We start from the raw sequence: 20,145 nt of genomic DNA on the forward strand, positions 1-20,145 counted from the left end.
GGAGACAGAGCCACTGCCCTTCTGGGCACAAAGGCAAGTCTGAGCACCCAGTCCCCCGCCCCACTCCCAGGTGACACCCTTACACTGCCGCCCCCCCATAAAATGCCAGCACCCCTCTGAGTTCTTCCTTAACAGCTTCCTGATAGGATCCTGTCCCACACCTTCTATACTGGAGGTGCCCCTCATTCTTTCACACCCTCTGTCACCTAGGGGCAGGGGTCATGGTGTGCCTCCTTCCACGCTGGTTCTTTGCAATAGGTCCAACCCTCACAACTGTTCTCCTTTTCCCCTGGTCACCACTCCTAAGCTGCAGCTTTCACTCCACACTTTCAGCTGCTGCTGCTGCTGCTAAGTCACTTCAGTCGTGTCCGACTCTGTGAGACCCCATAGGCGGAAGCCCACCAGGCTCCCCCGTCCCTGGGATTCTCCAGGCAAGAACACTGGAGTGGGTTGCCATTTCCTTTTCCAATGCATGAAAGTGAAAAGTGAAAGTGAAGTTGCTCAGTTGTGTCCGACCCTCATCGACCCCATGGACTGCAGCCTACCAGGCTCCTCCGTCCATGGGATTTTCCAGGCAGGAGTACTGGAGTGGGGTGCCATTGCCTTCTCGTACCTGCCCTCATTTCCAGATTCCTTTTGATGCATTCTCCTGGGCATCCTGACCCTACTGTGCAGCCAGAAATGGGTCGGTAGTGGTAACCACCACCACTAAGCCCCAGCTGCTCCAGCTGGGATTCCAGTCCCCGGCTGACCTGGGCTCCCACACCTGTGGCCAGTTGATCATAGGCACTGGAATCTCCTGGGAATCTACTCAAACATGGAGGCTGCCCCCCGGTACTGAGTTGGATGGCATCTCCGCAAGATTCACGTCCACCCAGGACCCTAAAACGTGACCTTATTTGGAAATAGTGTCTTTACAGAGGCAATCAAGATAAAATGAGGTCATACTGGATTAGAGTGGGCCCTAATCCAATGACTGGTGTCCTTATAGGAAGAGAAAACAGAGACACACAGGCACACAGAGGGAAGACCAGGCAAAGACAAACACAGGAAGAGGGCCGGGTGAGGATGGAGGCAGAGAATAGACTGATGAAGCTACACGCCAAGGAATGTCAAGCATGGCCAGCAATGACCATATGCTGGAGATCCTCCCTGCAAGCCTCTGGAGGGAGCACCATGCTGTAAACACCTTGATTTCAGACTTTGCGGCCTCCAGAACTACAAGAGAATACATTTCTGCTATTGTAAGCCACCCAGTTTGACGCAGCCCTAGGAATCTACTATACTCCCCATTTCCTGTCTTGCTGACTCAATTCTCCTGGGATGGAGCTGGGCATCTCTCTGCGCTTTACAGGCACTTCATGTGAGCCTGATGCTCGGCTGTAAGCTCCATGAAGGTGGAAAATTTTGTTTTGCTCACCACTTATATCCCCAGTGGCTAGCAGTGCATGGCAATGTGATCAACTGCTAAAAAACATGTGCTGAATGAAAGAATGAAGATAGACCAGCATGCAACAACTAACTCCACCTTGGTCAGGGCACTTCAGTTCTTTTCAGTCGCTCAGCTGTGTCTGACTCTCTGCGACCTCTTGGACTGCAGCATGCCAGGCTTCCCTGTCCATCACCAACTCCTGGAGGTTACTCAAACTCATGTCCATCAAGTCAGTGATGCCATTCAACCATCTCATCCTCCGTTGCCTGCTTTTCCTCCTGCCTTCAATCTTTCCCAGCATCAGGGTCTTTTCAAATGATTCAGTTCTTTGTATCAGGTGGCCAAAGTATTGGAGTTTCAGCTTCAGCATCAGTCCTTCCAATGAATATTCAGGGTTAATTTCCTTTAGGATTGATTGGTTTGATCTCCTCACAGTCCAAGAGACTCTCAAGAGTCTTCTCCAACACCACAGTTCAAAAGCATCAATTCTTTGGTGCTCAACTTTCTTTTTAGTCCAACTCTCACATCCATACATGACTGCTGGAAAAACCATAACTTTGACTAGATGGACCTTTGTTGGCAAAGTAATGTCTCTGCTTTTGAATATGCTGTCTAGGTTGGTCATAGCTTTTCTTCCAAGGAGCAAGCGTCTTTTAATTTCATGGCTGCAGTCACCATCTGCAGTGATTTTGGAGCCCCCCAAAATAAAGTATGTCACTGTTTCCATTCTTTCCCCATCTATTTGCCAGGAAGTGATGGGACTGGATGCCATTATCTCAGTTTTCTGAATGCTGAGTTTTAAGCCAGCTTTTTTACTCTCCTCTTTCACTTTCATCAAGAGGCTTTTTAGTGCCTCTTCACTTTCTGCCCTAAGGGTGGTGTCATCTGCATGTCTGAGATTACTGATATTTCTCCCAGCAATCTCGATTCCAGCTTGTGCTTCATCCAGCAGAATTTCGCATGATGTACACTGCATATAAGTTAAATAAGCAGAGTGACAATATACAGCCTTGAAGTACTCCTTTCCCAAATTAAGCAACTTTAACAATTAAATGAGATAATGTGCACCAAACATTCAACAATATCTGGCATGTGGCACCTGATAAATGCCTACTCCCTTAATTTAGAGGGCAGTGGGAGCCTTGAAAAATTACACAGAAACTAGCAATTGCTGGAAGGAGCATTCCAACAACAATCTTCACCATGAAAAAGGCCAATCCCTCAGCAATGGAAAATCACTTTGTTCCAACAAGTAAGAAACATTAAGTCTTTCACTCTGTTTGTTAACTGGTTCCTATGATCCTATTGCCTAATACTCTCAAGTCTTCCCACTTCCTGCCCCGGTTCAGAGGCCATCTCTTTGGAACACTGCCAACACCTAGGTCTTCAAGGCCAAGGATACTTTTCAGTGATCCAGCCCCCATTCCTCAGAGTTCTCTATGTCTCAGGATAACCGTAAATGTCTACCGAGACCCACATCCCAGAGCTGATACTCCTGGTCCACCTGCCCGCCCCCTACTCATCAGACTGCCCCAGGCAGACCACCAATGCATGATCACCATATGCTGCAGCCCTGGGCCCTAGAAGATGAAATTCCTCTATGTCTCACCTTCTTTTGGAAGCTTTTCGTATTTCCCCAGGCAATGGGATGTCATCATGGGTATAGTGGTTAAGAGTGTGCACTTTGGAGCCAGTCTGCCTGGGTTCAAATCTTGACTCTTTCATCTACCTGCTGCATGACCTTGGATAAGTTATTTAACTCTGTAAACTTTAGCATCTGTCTCATCTGTAAAGTGGGGGTAAAATGAAGATAATTTAGTACCTACTAGAGGACTTAGGGGATTCCCAGAGGGCACTAGCAGTAAAGAATCTGCCTGCCAATGCAGGAGACTTAAGAGACGCAGGTTCGATTCCTGGGTCGGGAAGATCTCCTGAAGGGAGGCATGGCAACCCACTCCAGTATTCTTGCCTGGAGAATCCCACGGACAGAGTCCATGGACCCTGTCCGCCAGGCTCCTCTGTCCATGGGATCACGAAGAGTTAGACATGACTGAAGCAATTTAGCAGCAGCAGCAGAGGATTTAGATAATGGGAGGTAACATAAGTCAGGCACACAACAAGCACCCATTAATGGGGAAGAGCTTTGCCAACTTTCACTGGCTATTATGACCACTGACAAATACAACAGCCAGAAGTGGTCTGAGATGATTATCCTCAGTTGTACTAAGAATAACCTCCCCCCCAGGAGTGAGGCTAGGGGCTGTGCTATCTTCTGTACAGCTTCTCGGTGTCTGCAGGTAACACACGAGGTTTTGTGACCCCATGGACTGCAACACGCCAGGCTTTCCTGTCCATCACCATCTTCCAGAGCTTCCTCAAATTCATGTTCACTGAATCGGTGATGCCATCCAACCATCTCATCCTCTGTTGTTCCCTTCTCCTCCTGCCTTCAATCTTTCCCAGCATCAGGGTCTTTTCAAACGAGTCAGTTCTTCACATCAGGTGGCCAAAGTATTGGAGTTTCAGCTTCAGCATCAGTCCTTCCAATGAATATTCAGGGTTGATTTCCTTTAGGATTGACTGGTTTGACTTCCTTGCAGTCCAAGGAACTCTCAAGAGTCTTCTCCAACACCACAGTTCAAAAGTATCAACTCCTCAGTGCTCAGCCTTCTTTATGGTCCAACTCTCACATCCATACGTGACTACTGGAAAAACCATTGCACTGCCTGATAAAGAAGTGATCAGCCAACAAGGCACGGGACAGTTCAAGGAAATGAACCAGAATTTGTCTTCCCAGACTCAGAGCCAGGCCACCCTTCCTCCTGATCTGACTGCTGTATCCCCTTCACCCAAAACAGGCTTCCAGAGAGGATTCCTAGCTGGGAAGGTGCTGCTAGTGGTTTGACGAAAATTCCCCCAGAATTTATGGCCCATCTTAAAAGAAACCATGTAGGGACTTCCATGGTGGTCCAATGGCTAAGACTCCGAGCTCCCAACGCTGAGAGGCCAGGTTTGATCCCTGATTGGGGAACTAGATCCCACATGCCACAACTAAAGATCCTGCAGGGTGAAACTATGACCCAGTGCAGCCAAATAAATTTTTTTAAAAAAGTAACCATGCAAAAGAAATGCTGAAATGTTAAGGGATAACAGGGAATTGCATCTGCATCCTGATCCAAGAGAGGAAAAAAATGTCTAAAGAAAGAAAAAGGTGATGATAAGTCAAATGTGTTAAAGTGTTTACAACTGTGTACTGTGCTGGCAACTCTGCTAAGTTTGAAATTATTTCAAAACAGAAAGTTAACACAAGAGACCCATGAGAGATTTCCACTCAGAGCCAACAGCTCTGTACCACTCGCCCCCGCCTTCTCACCTCCCTGTGTGGGTGCCCAGGTGTTGCCCCGCCGCCAGGGGAAGTTCCTGTTACATACCACTGCCTTCAAGGCTGCATGCAACTCTGCTTGCTGAAAGTCAGATTTGGGACAGCAGATCTCGAGGTTTTAAGGTCCCAGCTCTCCCACTTAATGTCCAAGTGCTGAAGTCCTTGGAGGCTGTTTCTCTCCCAGCAGATGGAGTTACTGGCAGCCATGCTACCTACCCCACCAGGCAGTGAGGTCCAGGAAGGTGAGGTGTGGACTATAAAGCACAGACCCCAGACCAGGCGTCAGTGATGAGCACATACCAATGGGGGGAGGGGAGCTGCTCATATGCAGCAGCTGCTCTGCTCAGAACTGGGGAGACACAGTCCCAGCCTGTCCTCACAAACCTGCCATCCAGGGAGATCCAAATGGAGTAATTCCATTAATAAGTATACAATTACAAATTGTGCTTCGTGCTGAAGGAATAATCAAAGGTTGTCTAAGAACATAGCAGGGGCCCACATTGACCTTGTGTGGCAGCCAGGGAAGGTTCTTCTGAAAAAGTGATGTTTGATTGACAGCTAGAGAACAAGAAGGTTACAGCATGTCCTAGTCCCACAGAGTAGGAAAGTACACAAGCCAAACTTAACAGTGAAGTTAAGGACACCATGAGGAAGTAATAGGTCAAATCAAGAATATGGGGTGTCCTTCAGGACATATTAGCCAAAATTCAATGGCATGAAAAATAATTTTTTAAGGCAATGGGAGGCAGGGAGACCATTATAGAATGAAAGACTTAAGAATAATTTTTTAAAACCTACTGAATAGTAGAAGTTATTTGCAATGATATGACTGATACAATTCAACAGATCAAATACAAATCAAAAAAACAAACAACTGGATTTTTAAAAGGGTAGAACTAAACAAACATTTTTCAAAGGAAATGCAGATGGCCAACAGGCACATGAAAAGATGCTCAACATCAATAATCATCAGGGAAATGCAAATGAAAACCATGAGATATCACCTGACATCTACAGAATGGCCATCATCAAAAAGAACACAAGTAATGGACTTCCTTGGTACAGTGGATAAGAATCCACCTGCCAATGCAGGAGACAAGGGTTTGATCCCTGGAGTGGGAAGATTCCACGTGCCACAGAGCAACTAAGCCAGCGTTCCCACAACTACGGAGCCCCTCCTCTAAGCCCTGAGAACCACCACTAACAAAAACACGTGCCACAACTACTGAAGCCTGCGAGCCCTAGCACCTGACTGCCCTAAAGCCGGTGCCTCGAAACAAGAGAAGCCACTGCGACAAAAAATCGCCCCCCACTTGCCGCAACTAGAGAAAGCCCATTTGCAAGAACAAAGACCCAGCACAACCAAAAGGAAAAAAAAATACAAATAACAAATGTTGGCAAGGAGGTGGAGAAAAAAAGAGAACCCTCCTACACTACTTGTGGGAATGCAAACCGGTACAGCCACTGTGGAAAACAGTATAGAGATTTTCCAAAATATTAAAATAGAACTACCATACAACCAAGCAATTCCACTCCTGGGCAGATAGCCGAAAAAACCAGAGACACAAATTCAAAAAGATATGTGTACTCCAGTGTTCAAAGCAACATTATTTACAACTACCAAGGTATGGAAGCAACCTAACTGTCCTTCAAAAGCTAAATGGATAAAGAAGATGTGGTGTCTACATATATACAACGGAATACTACTCAGCCCTAAAAAGGAAATTTTGCCATTTGCAGCAACATTGATGGATGCTAAGTGAAATAAGTCAGAGAAAGACAAATATTGTATGATATCACTTATATGTGGAATGTAAAAAATGTTAACTAGTGAATATAACCAAAAAGAAGCAGACTCACAGATATAAACAACAAACTGCTGGTTACCAATGGAGAGAGGAAAAGAGGAAGGACAATATAGGAGAAGGCGGATTTTAAAAAAGTGTTATTACAGGATTATATTAAATCATGTATGTGAAACTTCTGAAACTTTTATAGCACTATAGAATTTAAAGAACCCTCTTAGTTTTCTGAATGCTGAGTTTTAAGCCAGCTTTTTCACTCTCCTCTTTCACTTTCATCAAGAGGCTCTTTACTTCTTCACTTTCTGCCCTAAGGGTGGTGTCATCTGGCAATACAGCACCAGGGAAAAGGAAATTTTGCCATTTGTCATTCAATTAAGAAAATGTAACGCATGGACCTTATCTAGATCATAATTCAAATGAAACAACTATAGAAGCCATTTATGAGACAGCTGGGAGAACTGAACACGAACTGAGCCATGCTGCTGCTGCTGCTGCTAAGTCGCTTCAGTCATATTCGACTCTCTGCGAGCCCATAGACGGCAGCCCACTAGGCTCCTTTGTCCCTGGGATTCTCCAAGCAAGAATACTGGAGTGGGTTGCCATTTCCTTCTCCAATGCATGGAACTGAGTCATAGAAGACTATTAATGAATGATAGTGAGTTTTGTAAGAATGGCATAGTTGTTATGTCTTTTTAAAATGGCCTTTATCTCAGTAGATATTTATGGGTGAAATGACATGCTGTCCAAAGAAGAAGCAGGTACTGAAGCTAGGTGTAGAGTACACAGGGATTCACTCCACTATTCTCTCTACTTTTGTGTATCTTTTTAAATTTCTATAATAAAAAATTAAGGACAAGTTCACTCCAAAGAGTCAGACCTATTAAGTCATTTGATCACTTTTACAATGATCAGAAAAATCAATTGTTATTAAGTATAAAGTTATGTACCTCTTCACATCTAATAATTCCACCTATTTTAGTGCATGGATGAACCACAGTGAAACCAATTCCTCTCTGACGCGCACTGAGGTTTTCTACAACTTTTCCTTACACTAGTTCAATCAATCCAATTCCTGATGCTTCTTGCTGTTCTTATGATCCTCCCTACCCTTCCCTGTCATCCCAACCCACCCACTCAAGTCACCAGACGATCATTTTTCAACTCAGTAAGTAAGTAGCTGGTGCTACCAGCAGGGATGTCCCTACCAAGAGAACATCCAGGCTCTGGTACCATCTGCTCCAGTGACCTACAAGGGGGCCAGCGCCTCAGGACAATTCAAATTCAGCCTCAGGATTCAGTTTCCAAGTGACTCCATGCACACACTGTGGTGGCGGGGCGCAGGGGGAGCCTGGAGAGTTCTGTGGCCTGAGTCCAAGGTGAGCAGGCCTCCCCTAGCATGACATGAGTCTCAGGATGGTTCTCTGCTGCAGATGGGCCTCCCCAGATCCTGGAAAGTGTTCAGAGTTCTCTACCGCTTCCTTCGCATCTTTTAGTACTTTTCCTATTCAGAGTTCCTGATTCTTTTTAAACACAGACAAGAGACACCATTTTGACCTATTAAAATGGAACAGACTTTTTCTTTTTTTACCATTTATTTTAGTCTTAGTTGCAGCATGTGGGCTCTTCGTTGAAGTACATGGACTCTCTAGTTTTGGCTCGCAGGCTCAGTAGTTCTGGTGTGTGGGTTTAGTTACTCCAGGTATGTAGGATCTTAATTCCCCAGCCAGTGATTGAACCCGCGTCCCCTGCATTGCAAGGCAGATTCTTAACTACTGGACCACCAGGGAGGTCCCTGGACTTTTAGAAAAGGCTAATACCAGGGTTGGCAAAGTTACTGGGAAGCAGACACCCTCCCACACCACTGGTTCAAGTGAAAGCTGGTGCAACTTTTGAGAATTTATTAACTGGTGAAATACAAAGTTCTTAAAATCATACCCTGTGACAAGCAATTCCATTCTAGGCGTTTATTCTCATGAGCACACTCATAGACAGCAGAGTAGGATCACCACTTCAGTGTTGTATAAAATCAAATGGAACAAGAGAAATGACCCAAAAGGCCATCAAGAGGGGGATGGACAAATTATCTAATATACATACAGTGGAATATTACTCAGCAATAAAAAAGAAACAAACTCCTAATAGACACAACACAGGTGAATCTCAAAAGTGTTAAAAAACTAACACTTTAAAAAGACAGACAGAAAAGAGCATATACACGTAACTCCATTTCCACTCTGGAAAAGATAAACTAATCCACACAGACAAAAAACAGCTCAGTGACTGCCTGGTGTTGGGAGCAAGACGGGGTGAGTGACTGAGAAAAGGTACCTGGGAACTTTCTAGGTTGATGCCAATGTTTTATCTCTTGACTATGGTGGTTGCTACATGTATATACATTTGTCAAAACTTGCTGCATACTCAAAACTGCAAAATTACTTAAGATCTGTGTGTTGTATCATATATAAATTAACTTCAGCTTAAAAAAATGAATAAGCAGCTCCATTTAAGTATTCAACAAAGAAACAAGTTAATCCAATCATGGTATATCCATACAATAGAACATTATGCATGATACCTGTAGACCAATAGTTAACTTAGAAAGTTATTTAGTATATACAGTTAACAAAAAAATTATGAAACTATAATATACTGTAATACACTATGACAACATTTATATAAAATAAAATGTATACATTTGGATAAAAAATGGCCAAAAAGAAACATTTCATTCATTCATTCAACACATATATACTGAGTATCTACACTATACCTTTATCGTTACAGTGAGCAGAAAAGACCAAAAAAATTCCCTTTGGTCATGGGGCTTCTGTTGGTGGTTTCATAAAACATTTGAATTATTAAAATGTAAACATTTAAAAAATCAAATGGTACAGGGAAGTGTATAAATTCTACTACCACTTGTGTCACAACACACACACATGGTTTATTCATATACAGGATAACTCTGGAAAGATTCAGGAGAAATTGGAGTCAGTGGTACCTTTCAGGGAGGGAACTAGAGCCTCTTCACCATCCAACCTTTCATATGTGTTTCTTTCTTTCTTACAATGTTCTTATATTGTCTATTCTAAATAAACACAATGAATTGTTTCAAATTTTTTGCAAAAGTCCAATAATCAGGACTGGGTGAAGAAGAACGATATGGAAATGTGAGCATGATATATTATGAAATCAACAGTGTTTTAAGAAAAGATATTTTCCATCTTCACTAAATAAAAGCTGTACAGAAATGTGATGACACACACACACAAGAACAGAAGAACCTACACTAAAATGTTAACAGATTACTCTGAGGAGTGGGGTTGTGGGGGGAATATTACTTTCTTCTGTTTGCTTGTATTTATTTTCGTAGTTTTCTAGAGAAACAAAAAAAGTACTTTGTGTGTTTAATAACTTTTTTAAAAAATGAAGGGAAATCCCTGGCCATCCAGTGGTTAGGACTCAGTGCTTCCACTGCAGGAGCATGGGTTCAATCCCTGGTCAGGGAACTAAGATCCTGCAAGTTGCGCAGAATGGCCAAAAGAAGAGAGAGAAAGAAAAGGAAGAAACAGCAGACCAACAATGTCACCTCTCTCTGGCAGGTTCTCTCAGAGAGAATTGCTGGCTGCACTCCCTTTACCCAAGTGGCTGTGTGGTTTAGGAAGACAAAGAACAAGTCAAGGGCAAGGGCACAGAGCCAACCGGAAGTCTTAACTGTCCTCCCTTCACTTAGGGAGCACAGACTTCCCCAGCCAACTAGGATGCCCGCCAAGACCCTTCCCCACTCCACAATCAGAGGCCCGGGAGACGGAAGGAGGATACCCATACCCATTTTCTCCCAGGATACCTGGGAAGCAGGGAGCAGGAATCACTCTCCTGGTTTACAGATGAAACGGGGCCTTCGAGATAATCTACTTCTTCCACAGAAAACGGATAACATGCAAAGATCTAGTCTCAGCTGAGTGTTGAGGGCACACTGGGGCCTTCTACAGTCTAAGGCTGCTAGGACTTGAGAGAAAATGCCAAGTTCTGGTTCAGTTTTGTCCCCAGCTTCCTAGAGAATACAGGTAAGGCAGAGCAGTCAGTGAGTCTGCAAGCCAGATGCCACTTTGAAGGCCATCTCCTCCTGCCTCTGAACCCCATTTCTCAATCCACCTTCCATCCTCTGGCTGCACACACCTCCATAGCAGTCTGCAGCAGCTCTGGAGGATGCATGCCAGAGACTTCTGCTTCCGCTAAAAGCTTCACCCTTACCTCTGGCTGGCTGTCTTCCCACTTGAAGACCACCACCACAAGGTGCCCCTGTCAGTCCCCAAGGGCTTGTCCCAGCCAGCATTCGGGTTTGAAAGGCCTGGGAGACACATTCCTGGAACTAAGCTGGGCAGACACATCCCAGTACATGGTACATTTTCTCATGGGTGGACCTGGGTGTACCTCATGATTTAGGAAGAACTGCTCCCTGGGGGTGCAGAAACCCAAAAATGAGGGGGAAGGGAATAGAAAAACCAAGTAAGAGGTAACCTGGGTCAACACCTTCTATAAGGAGACAGATGTTCAGCTCTGCAGTGGGGACATTCAAGCAATGTAAGGGAAGGAGTGAGAAGAGGGACCACGGATGTTGGAAAAGAAAAATAAAAGAATGTGCGCACTTTAGGAGTCACTACGAGACAGCGGTTTTAATCCAGGTGAAGGACAGAGCTGGGATGAGACCCTACCACACGCAGCTGTCCGAGTTCCAGGAAGAGGAAGGTCCCAAGGCACCTCACCCTTTTCCAGCCGGGAGAAACAGGAGCAGCCCCCCAGGTGCACCCCAGGGGCAGGAAACAGCAGAGGCCAGATCACTTCAAGGTGAGAAGCGCCATGCACAAGTGGGGCAGGGGACCCACCAGGACCAGATAAGCGAGGCCCTGCCCTGGGAGTCAGCAATTCCCAATGCCCAGGTTTCTCAGGATGGTTTAGGGAGAACCCAGCCCTTGGAGAGCCATCGGACCACAAACTAAGATACAGAGCCTACAGCGTTACGGAGGGCAGAGCCTTGGTTGTTCCTGGCGCTGTACTTCCATTCTTGGCTAAAATGGGTGGTTTTCTCCCAAACAAATTTATGTTCAGGCTCTGATACAAGCAGGGATTTGATCTCACGAGAGTTACTGACACACTCTGTCTTACAGTTTCCATCTACAGGGTCAGTCCCAGAACTGGGGCAAATATGAAGTGTGAGATAATACACAGGGGCGTGCTTGGCACACTGTCTGAAACATATGAAGTGCTCAAGAAGCGGTAGCCACCAACATTATCATCACTAAACATCATTTCTGTTGGTGTTTCAGAATTTCTCTGGGTAAATTTAGTCACAGATCAGTACAAATGTCCTTTAACACTCCACTGGTTCAAAAAACACAGTCTCACACAGTTAAAGGCCTTTATGTGTACAAGAAACCCAGCTTCAGGAAAACTGGCTGGGAAGAGAAAACTGGCTGTTTTAGGGAATATACATTCCGTGGCTGTTTGCTCTGAAGATCTCAAATCTAGGGTGATGGAGAAGACCCCAATGGTACCACGTGACTCCGATCCTGGGAGAAGGTGAATGCCTGATGGAGGAAGAGGGGGCTGGAGGAGGAGGAGGCCTCTGGCACACAGGCTCCCAGAGTCCTGGAAGAGAAAGCTACCAGCGCTGTCCACGTGGCTTCGGGAGGGTGGGGGTACTTCTTCCCCAAGTACTCCTCTGAAATCCCCATATTCAGAAAGTCTTCCACATACCCAAGAAGCCTTAAATCACAGTGATGAGAGCTATTAAACATTCTGTTTTACTAACATAAGCACTTCCTCCTAACTGGAATGATGATTATGTATAAAATGGACATAAGTCAAAAGGAGACCAGAGTGAGTTCTATCTATTGTACTGCTCGTCCAAAAACAAAATTCAGGGAGGAAAATGGAACCTCCCGGCAGAAGTGTGGGAGGAATGATCTAGGTTTCTATTATTCGGGCTAAACCTGTAGGTCTTTTCCTACAATCCCAAGGCAGGACTTTGGTCCAGGTCAGTAGATCTGTCTTTGCGGGGAATTATTTTCCTAGTCCCTCCTCTGTTCCTCTCCTCCCCACTCCCACTCCCACATTATCCCAGAAGAGAATGAGACTATCTACTGTCTAAGTCCATAGGAGGCCAGGAGGCGGCCTTCACCTGATCCTGTCCCTGGCACCACGGCCAGCACTGCAGCCACTCACATGGACAGCCCCCGCCAGGCCAGGGCAACCTCCTGGGGCATGCTCGAGACCCGACAGAGGGTTCCTGGGAAGCACTCCTGCACCACCATTCGAGTGCCCCAGGAAGTCCACCTGAGCCTGGTCCTTCGCCTCTGTGCTCCCCCAGTGGCTGTGCCTGCAGCAGGTGAAGCAGTGGACACCCCTTGTCTTCCCTCCATACCACACGCTGGTCTGGTAAAGTTGAGATATCACACAACACACCGCATGCCTGTGAGAGGCTCACAGTCTGGTGAGTGGGACACAGGTAACAGGACCATGAGGGAAGCATGAGTTTGGGGCCAGGGCACTTGGGGGAGGGGAGAGAGGCTTGAAGGACCACGAAGTTGGGCCTCAAGCTGAGAGCCATCCCCAGCCCTAATTCCATCATGTGTATCCAGAACCTGTTCATTTTAAATGGCTGGATGCATCTTTTGGCAAAAAAAAAAGAAAAAAAAAAGTGGAAGTCAGTCTAATCCGAACACTCCTTGAGCCATATGCCTGAAAAACATCACCAACAGCCTCACTGTCACCACTAGCCTGGTAGGGATGATCTGCTCCTCTCTCGTGTTCAGTGAAGAAGTTCAAGGGCACAGGTGTGATGGGGAAGAATCCTGACTCCCCTGTACTGGCTGGCACCGCCAGGCCCCAGCAGAAAAGTAGTTAAATGAGGAAGGGCTCTAAGGCTGCTTCAACAGAAGCAGCAGGGCCAGGTAGGATACTCAAAGGAGTACTTTAATATTCACAAATGATGTGACCTACAGGGCTCAATTTCCAAAATATACAAACAGCTCATACAACTCAATAACAAAAAAACAAACAACCCAATCAAAAATTGGGCAGAAGACCTAAACAGACATTTCTCCAAAGAAGACAGACAGATGACCATTAGTTACATGAAAAAATGCTCAACATCACTGATTTTTAGAGAAGTGAAAGTCAAAACTACAATGAGGTATCACCTCATACTGCTCAGAATGGCCATCATTAAAATGTCTACAAACAATAAAAATAATGGAAAGAGTGTAGAGAAGAGGGAATCCTCCTTAACAGTTGGTGGAAATGTAAATTGGGGCAGCCACTATGGAAAACAGTATGGAAATTCCTCAAAAAACACAAAAATTGAGGTGCCATATGATCCAGCAATCCCACTCCTGGGTTTATACCCAGAAAAAACACAAATTTGAAACACCATTCACAACCCAATGTTCATAGCAGCACTATTTACAATACCCAAGACATAGGAGCAACCTAAATGTCCATCAACAAATGAATGAAGATGTGATATGCATACAATGGACTACTACTCAGCCATAAAAAGAATCAAATGATGCCATTTGCAGCAACATGGATGAACCTAGAGATTACCATACTAAGTGAAGTTAAGTCAGAAAGGAAAAGACAAATACCATATGATATCACTTACATGCGGAATCTAAAATATGATACAGATGAATTTACTTACAAAACAGAAACAGACTCACAAACTTTGAAAACAAAGTTATGGTTACTGAAGGGGGAAGATGGGAGGGGAGAAATAAACTAAGAGTTTGGGATTAGCAGATGCAAACTTATATAGAGAACAGATAAACAGTAAGGTCCCACTGTATAGCACTGCTAAGCTGCTAAGACGCTTCAGTCATGTCCAGCTCTGCGCGACCCCATAGACGGCAGCCCACCAGGCTCCCCCATCCCTGGGATTCTCAAGGCAAGAACACTGGAGTGGGCTGCCATTTCCTTCTCCAATGCATGAAAGTGAAGAGTGAAAGTGAAGTCGCTTAGTCGTGTCCGACTGTTCGCAACCCCATGGACTGCAGGGCACCAGGCTCCTGCGTCCATGGGATTTTCCAGGCAAGAGTACTGGAGTGGGGTGCCACTGCCTTCTCCGATCTTATAATGGAAAAGAATATGAAACAATATGTATATATATATGCATAGCTGAATCAGTTTGCTGTACACTAGAAACTGACACAACATTGTAAATCACCTGTACTTCAATTAAAAAGAAAAAGGAACTAATAAGACCAGTTTTAAGTCACAGGTGACTCTGAGCACTAACTCAAGTGAGTTTTCAACCTCTAACACGTAAGACCTGGACAAACCCATCCTCCCTCAAGGTAGGCAGCCCAACAGTGAACTAATACGACATGGGTGAGGCACAATTAATGGGGAACTGCCTGCCCTGCTCCTTTGAGTGGCTGAAGGAGAGATTAGAACATTCTTATTTATATACAAAAGGTCTAGGATTCTCAGGTAACTGAGCTGGTTGAGTTTATACTGCTCTCAGAAATCCTTCGGAGAAGGCAATGGCACCCCACTCCAGTACTTTTGCCTAGAAAATCCCATGGACAGAGGAGCCTGGTAGGCTGCAGTCCATTGGGTCGCTAGAGTTGGACACGACTGAGCGACTTCACTTTGACTTTTCACTTTCATACATTGGAGAAGGAAATGGCAACCCACTCCAGTGTTCTTGCCTGGAGAATCCCAGGGACAGGGAAGCCTGGTGGGCTGCTGTCTATGGGGTCGCACAGAGTCAGACAGGACTGAAGTGACTTAGCAGTAGCAGCAGAAATCCTTCCTGCCAGAAAGGAACCAATGAGGTCAAAGCCATTCCCCTAAGCTACAAGCAGAACTGACAACCACTGGCACCTGCAAAGAACAAGGAAACCCAGTTTTTACAGCAGGCCTCACTAATTCATCTAGCCACCACCTCCAGAAAAGGACCAATCCTTATTACCTGGTCTACCACTCCCACTCCCTGCATGTTAACTGAACCATCAAGATCTGGATTTCTTTTCCATATGCCTTGATATGCTTGCACCTTGGGCCATACTGTTCTGGGGAGAAAAACCAAGGGAAGCAGAGGAAAGCCACAGCCCTGACAAGCAATGCAAAACAGAGATTGCCTAGTAGGTACAGGAACAAAGATAAGATAATTGGACTGGAATACAGCTACCCCCTCATGAGGAAAAAACTCTGAATAGCTAATGACTTTTTAAGCAGAACTCCACAGACATTGGGTGCAAATGCACTGGATGTGGGACCTGTCTATGCAGGGACCCAGGAACTCCACTAAGGAGACCTCCCCCTCCCCGTACTAGGTTGGATAGTGTCCCCCCAAAATTCATGTCCACCCAGAACCTCAGAATGGCTTTATTTGGAAATAGGGTCTTTTCTGATGTAATTAGTTAAATTAAGATGAGGTCAAGCAGCCCTCATTCCAACGAATGGTGTCCTTATAAAGCGAGAAAACAGAGGCACAGACAGACATACCGACAGAACACCATGTGACAAGAGGCAGAGACAGAGTGATGATCTACCAGCCAAGGAAAGCCAAGGAGTAACATGGCCCTGCTAACACCTTAATTTCGGACTTCCAGCTTCCAGAATTGTGAGAGAGCACATTTTTATTAAGTCTCCAGGTTTGTGGTAGCTTGTCCAGCAGCCCTAGGAAACCAATATACACCTTTTACTACACACCTGTTCCCCAAACCACCCTTCCCAGTCTCAGCTCAGGGACAGGAGACAAGATACACAGGCCATACCTCTAACCCACCTGGACTCCGCCACCTTCCCAGAGCCCATCAGCACCTCTCCCTTTAAGGGGTTGGGGAGAGCAGAGATCTCTCTCAGCTGTCCCCATCTTCTGCCAGTGGAGGCACACTGGCAGGGGAGTGCTGGTTTTCTCCCCACATTCTCCTAGTTTTGTAGCCTCTCCTTTAGACTAGTGTTTCTAAAATCTTATTCAGTCCCATTCTAGATATATTTGGGGTGGGGCATAACTACATACGCCTTAGTCTAGCATTAACCTAACTGTTCTTTATACCATGTTACTACTCTTACTTAAATAAACTTATATTTAAAGGAACTGCTATATCGTTACAATAAATGGAAAATCAGCATCATTTATTCTACGCAGAGCTTGCTAGATACATGTTTTTAAACTGTACATTAAATACACGGTAACTTTTTTAAGTCCGTTCATGTATCCTTTAAAATAATCTCGGGTGACAATACTATGGGAAATACCACCTTAAGGAGTACAGTTTAGTTGTCTAACAACTCTGGGCTCCTATGCAGAAAAATCAATTTAAGCTCTCCAGTCCCGTTTCTCATTCCCCTTCTTCCCGCGAATGTCCCAGAAGGAGGCTAAGAGCAGAAGGAAAGAAAGGCACCAGGAGTTCCTAGCTCCGACGCAGGGCGACCCGAGGATATGGAGTCAAGAGCGAAAGGGACTTTAAATGCCCAGTCCTGCGAGTGACAAGGACGAGGAGGGACTGACCTTCTCGCGCAGGGTGCAGTGGACGTCCGAGGCGACGCGCCCTTCCCACCACGGCTCATCCATCATCGCGTCTGCAGCGCCGCTCTCCGAGGCTACCGGGCTCTGAGGGCACACCCTGAGTGGACACAGGCAACTTCAGAGCCCGCAGCGCGCCCCCCAGCTCCTACCCCGGCATCCCCATCCTCTCTGGTCCTCGGCCCGGGCCTCCGCCGGGCGCCCCCTTCTGCCCCACTCAGCGGAGGACGGTCGCCTCCCATCCCAAGAAGGCTGCAGCGTCCCCTCCCCTTTACTCACGGGACCTGAGGCGATCTGGAGCTCTGCAACAACTTGCAGAATTTTTATCTTCCTTTTTGCAAAAGTTGCACAGAAAGTTGCAGACTCCGCTAGCTCTCCAGAGGCCGGGGCTCCGGCAGCGGCCACCGGCTCGCCGTCCCCAACTCCTCCCCCGCCGCCCAGCCTTTGTCCTGCTCCCACATCCTGCCCTCCAGCCGGGGCGAAACTCACGCATCCCTCTCCGGAGGTGGGGGGCTGCGGGCGCCGGGCCCTTCCCAGGGCCGAGCCGGCTGTGCCCTCGGGTGCCTGCAAGCGAAGGGGCCCCTGGCGCGGGGCGCTCCAAGCTCTCGACCGCCGCCTCCGTAGCCCTGCTCACCCCTGCCGCCGCCGCGCCCCTGCGTGCGCTCGGGTCCCGCCGCTGCTCGCAGCCTCTGGGCCGCCGGGGGCCTCCCTCCTTCTCTGGGGGAATTGGGGGCCGGGCCTCGCGCATGCGCCGCCGGCCCCCGCACCCCGCGGGGCTGGGGGCTGGGAATTGGAGTCTTTCTTTCGCCCGAGCTGGCTGTTTTTCCTGTCCGCACTCCACCCCCGCCTGGGTGGAAAGCTTCCTCTCACCTTCGCGGGGACTCCCGGTGGTCTCCTGGACACCACCGTGTGCTCACGCGGGCAGCGCTGGGACCGCGGCGCCACCTGCGCGCGCCACTCGTGAAAGGCGCGGGCAGGATGCCCCCAGAAAGTTCTATCTCTCGCGTGCGCTGTTCTACCTTTAGTCGGTTCCACCTGCTTTTTGTTTTTAACTAGCCCTGCAATGCGGAGGTGAATGTCTAAATGTAAAATTCCCACGGAAGCCCCTAAAACCCGCTCTTGATTATCCACTAGTCCCTGTTTCTAAAGGAGGCTCAGTAAATCAACGGGTTTTGTTTTGTGCTCCTGCAAAGTATAGATCTACTCATTACATTGAGAGAAAACCAGTGTTTCTGGATGGTCAGGTGGATGGAAAGCATTGTCTTTTTAATTTAGTTTTAATTTGTTTTCGGAAAGACACTCCCTTGAATCAGCCCCTCTGATGGAGCAACAGATTGATTGCTTTTTGTGATACTTTTGGAGATTCACAGACTCGTTTCAAATCCAGCTACCGACTGGATAACTTTTGCCATGTTCCTCAGACTCTCTGGGAACCCTCACGTGGAAACGGGGAATAAAAACCACACCAATCTGCTGGAGATACTGCATCATTAAATAAGGTAATTCGTATAAAGGGATAATCCCCATGGCAAATATAAAACACTCAATAACTAACTGCTACTAAGGAGGCTTTGGTTTCTGACTAGTTTCCTACAGGCAGGTACCCACCTGGAAAGAAAATTTTAAATCAGCTTTGATAAGCTTCAATAGGTGCTTAAAGAGAAGTTTTAATGTTAAAAAGAAAAAAAAAAACCTTGTAAAAATGAAAAATATTAATGAATAAGCATTAATAAATATAGGCTTTTAATAAAGACATTATAAAGGTTGAGCAGAATAAGAAAAGTTTGAGGAAATAGAAAAAGGTGAAAATACCAACTTTACACAAATTAACTTTTTTAATAAAATTCTAACGATTGTGGGTAGATGGGCAGTGGGGGAGGGATGACAACACTTCTAACACCTAAATGGAAGAATATCAGTGAGTAAAGCTAAGATTTTTATCTTTTAAAAATGAGGGATAAAGCTGTATGTTGCCAAATCTTAAAACATATTGCAGATCTATGATTCAAACAGTGTGGTATTGACACAAGAATAGGTGGATAAGTATCAGTGGAATAATCTAAAGTTTAGAAATATATCCCACATACTTAGAAACTATGATAAATGTGGCATTTCACTTTTAAGGGGAAAAGGATAAATTCTTCAATAAACTGGCCAGGGGAAATTAGTTAATTTGAGGAAAAAAAGTAAAATTAGGGATTTATTTAAACCATCATCAAATTAAAAATAAGAACCTGTTAAATGACAAAACTAAAACAATTTAGTGATGGTTTGATGTTATTTATTTAAGGGAAAATAATTCATGGATTGGGAGAGTACAGTGCCTTACAAACAGTGGAAGATTCTTCCCAAGGAATTTTGGGCAAAAGTGAATTTTATATGCATAATAATGGAATCTAGAAAGTTAGTACTGATGATCCTACTTGCAGGGCAGCAAAGGAGACACAGACATAAAGAACAGACACGGTGGGGGAAGGAGAGGACCAGATGGGATAATTTGAGAGAATAGCATTGAAACACATATATTACCATATGTAAAGTAGATAGCCGGTGGGATTTTGGTGTCTGACTCAAACACCTTGAGGTGATTGGCAGGGAACTCAAAGCTGGTGCTCTGTGATAACCTAGAGGGGAGGGATGGGGAAGGAGGTGGGAGGGGAGTTCAAGAGGGAGGGGACATATGCATACCCATGGCCGATTCATGTTGATGTATACCAAAAACCATCACAATCTTGTAAAGTAATTATCCTCTAATTAGAAATTTTAAAAGGGAGATAGTTTATTTATAGAGTGTTAGAAGGAGCAGGAAACAGGGCATGATTGACGAGGAGGTCCTATTTTTTTAGGGTAGGGTGAGCCAGCTTTAGCTCACTTGGAGGACTCTGATTGCTGTACTTAGGTTCCCTATATAGTGAGATGTTTCCAGTCAGTGTGGGCTGGCTGACTTAGGTTTAAATGTGTGATGTAGGCCAGACCACTGGGGTGGCCT

At 45.8% G+C, this 20,145-nt stretch overlaps 1 protein-coding gene across 3 annotated transcripts in view; it reads right to left on the reverse strand.

Moving 5' to 3' along the window:
* Positions 1 to 18,163, reverse strand: part of CCNJL (cyclin J like) — a 62,638-nt gene extending 44,475 nt beyond the window's left edge. Inside the window, exons 1-2 of one of the 3 annotated variants that reach the window (XM_086412725.1) lie at positions 18,027 to 18,163; positions 17,142 to 17,256 (exon numbers count right to left, since the gene is read on the reverse strand). In XM_086412725.1, the coding sequence (XP_086268851.1) occupies positions 17,142 to 17,207 (66 nt within the window). In that variant the 5' untranslated portion in view covers positions 17,208 to 17,256; positions 18,027 to 18,163. Of the gene's footprint in view, positions 1 to 17,141; positions 17,257 to 17,645; positions 17,929 to 18,026 lie in introns of those variants that run through there. The other 2 variants (XM_086412723.1, XM_086412724.1) reach the window with 2 other exon arrangements.
* Positions 18,164 to 20,145: the final 1,982 nt, after the last annotated feature.

The sequence above is a fragment of the Bos grunniens genome, chromosome 7 (genome assembly GCF_055505025.1).
Source record: "Bos grunniens cultivar Pamir isolate PY7600 chromosome 7, Bosgru_T2T1.0, whole genome shotgun sequence".
Classification (NCBI taxonomy): Eukaryota; Metazoa; Chordata; class Mammalia; order Artiodactyla; family Bovidae; genus Bos; species Bos grunniens.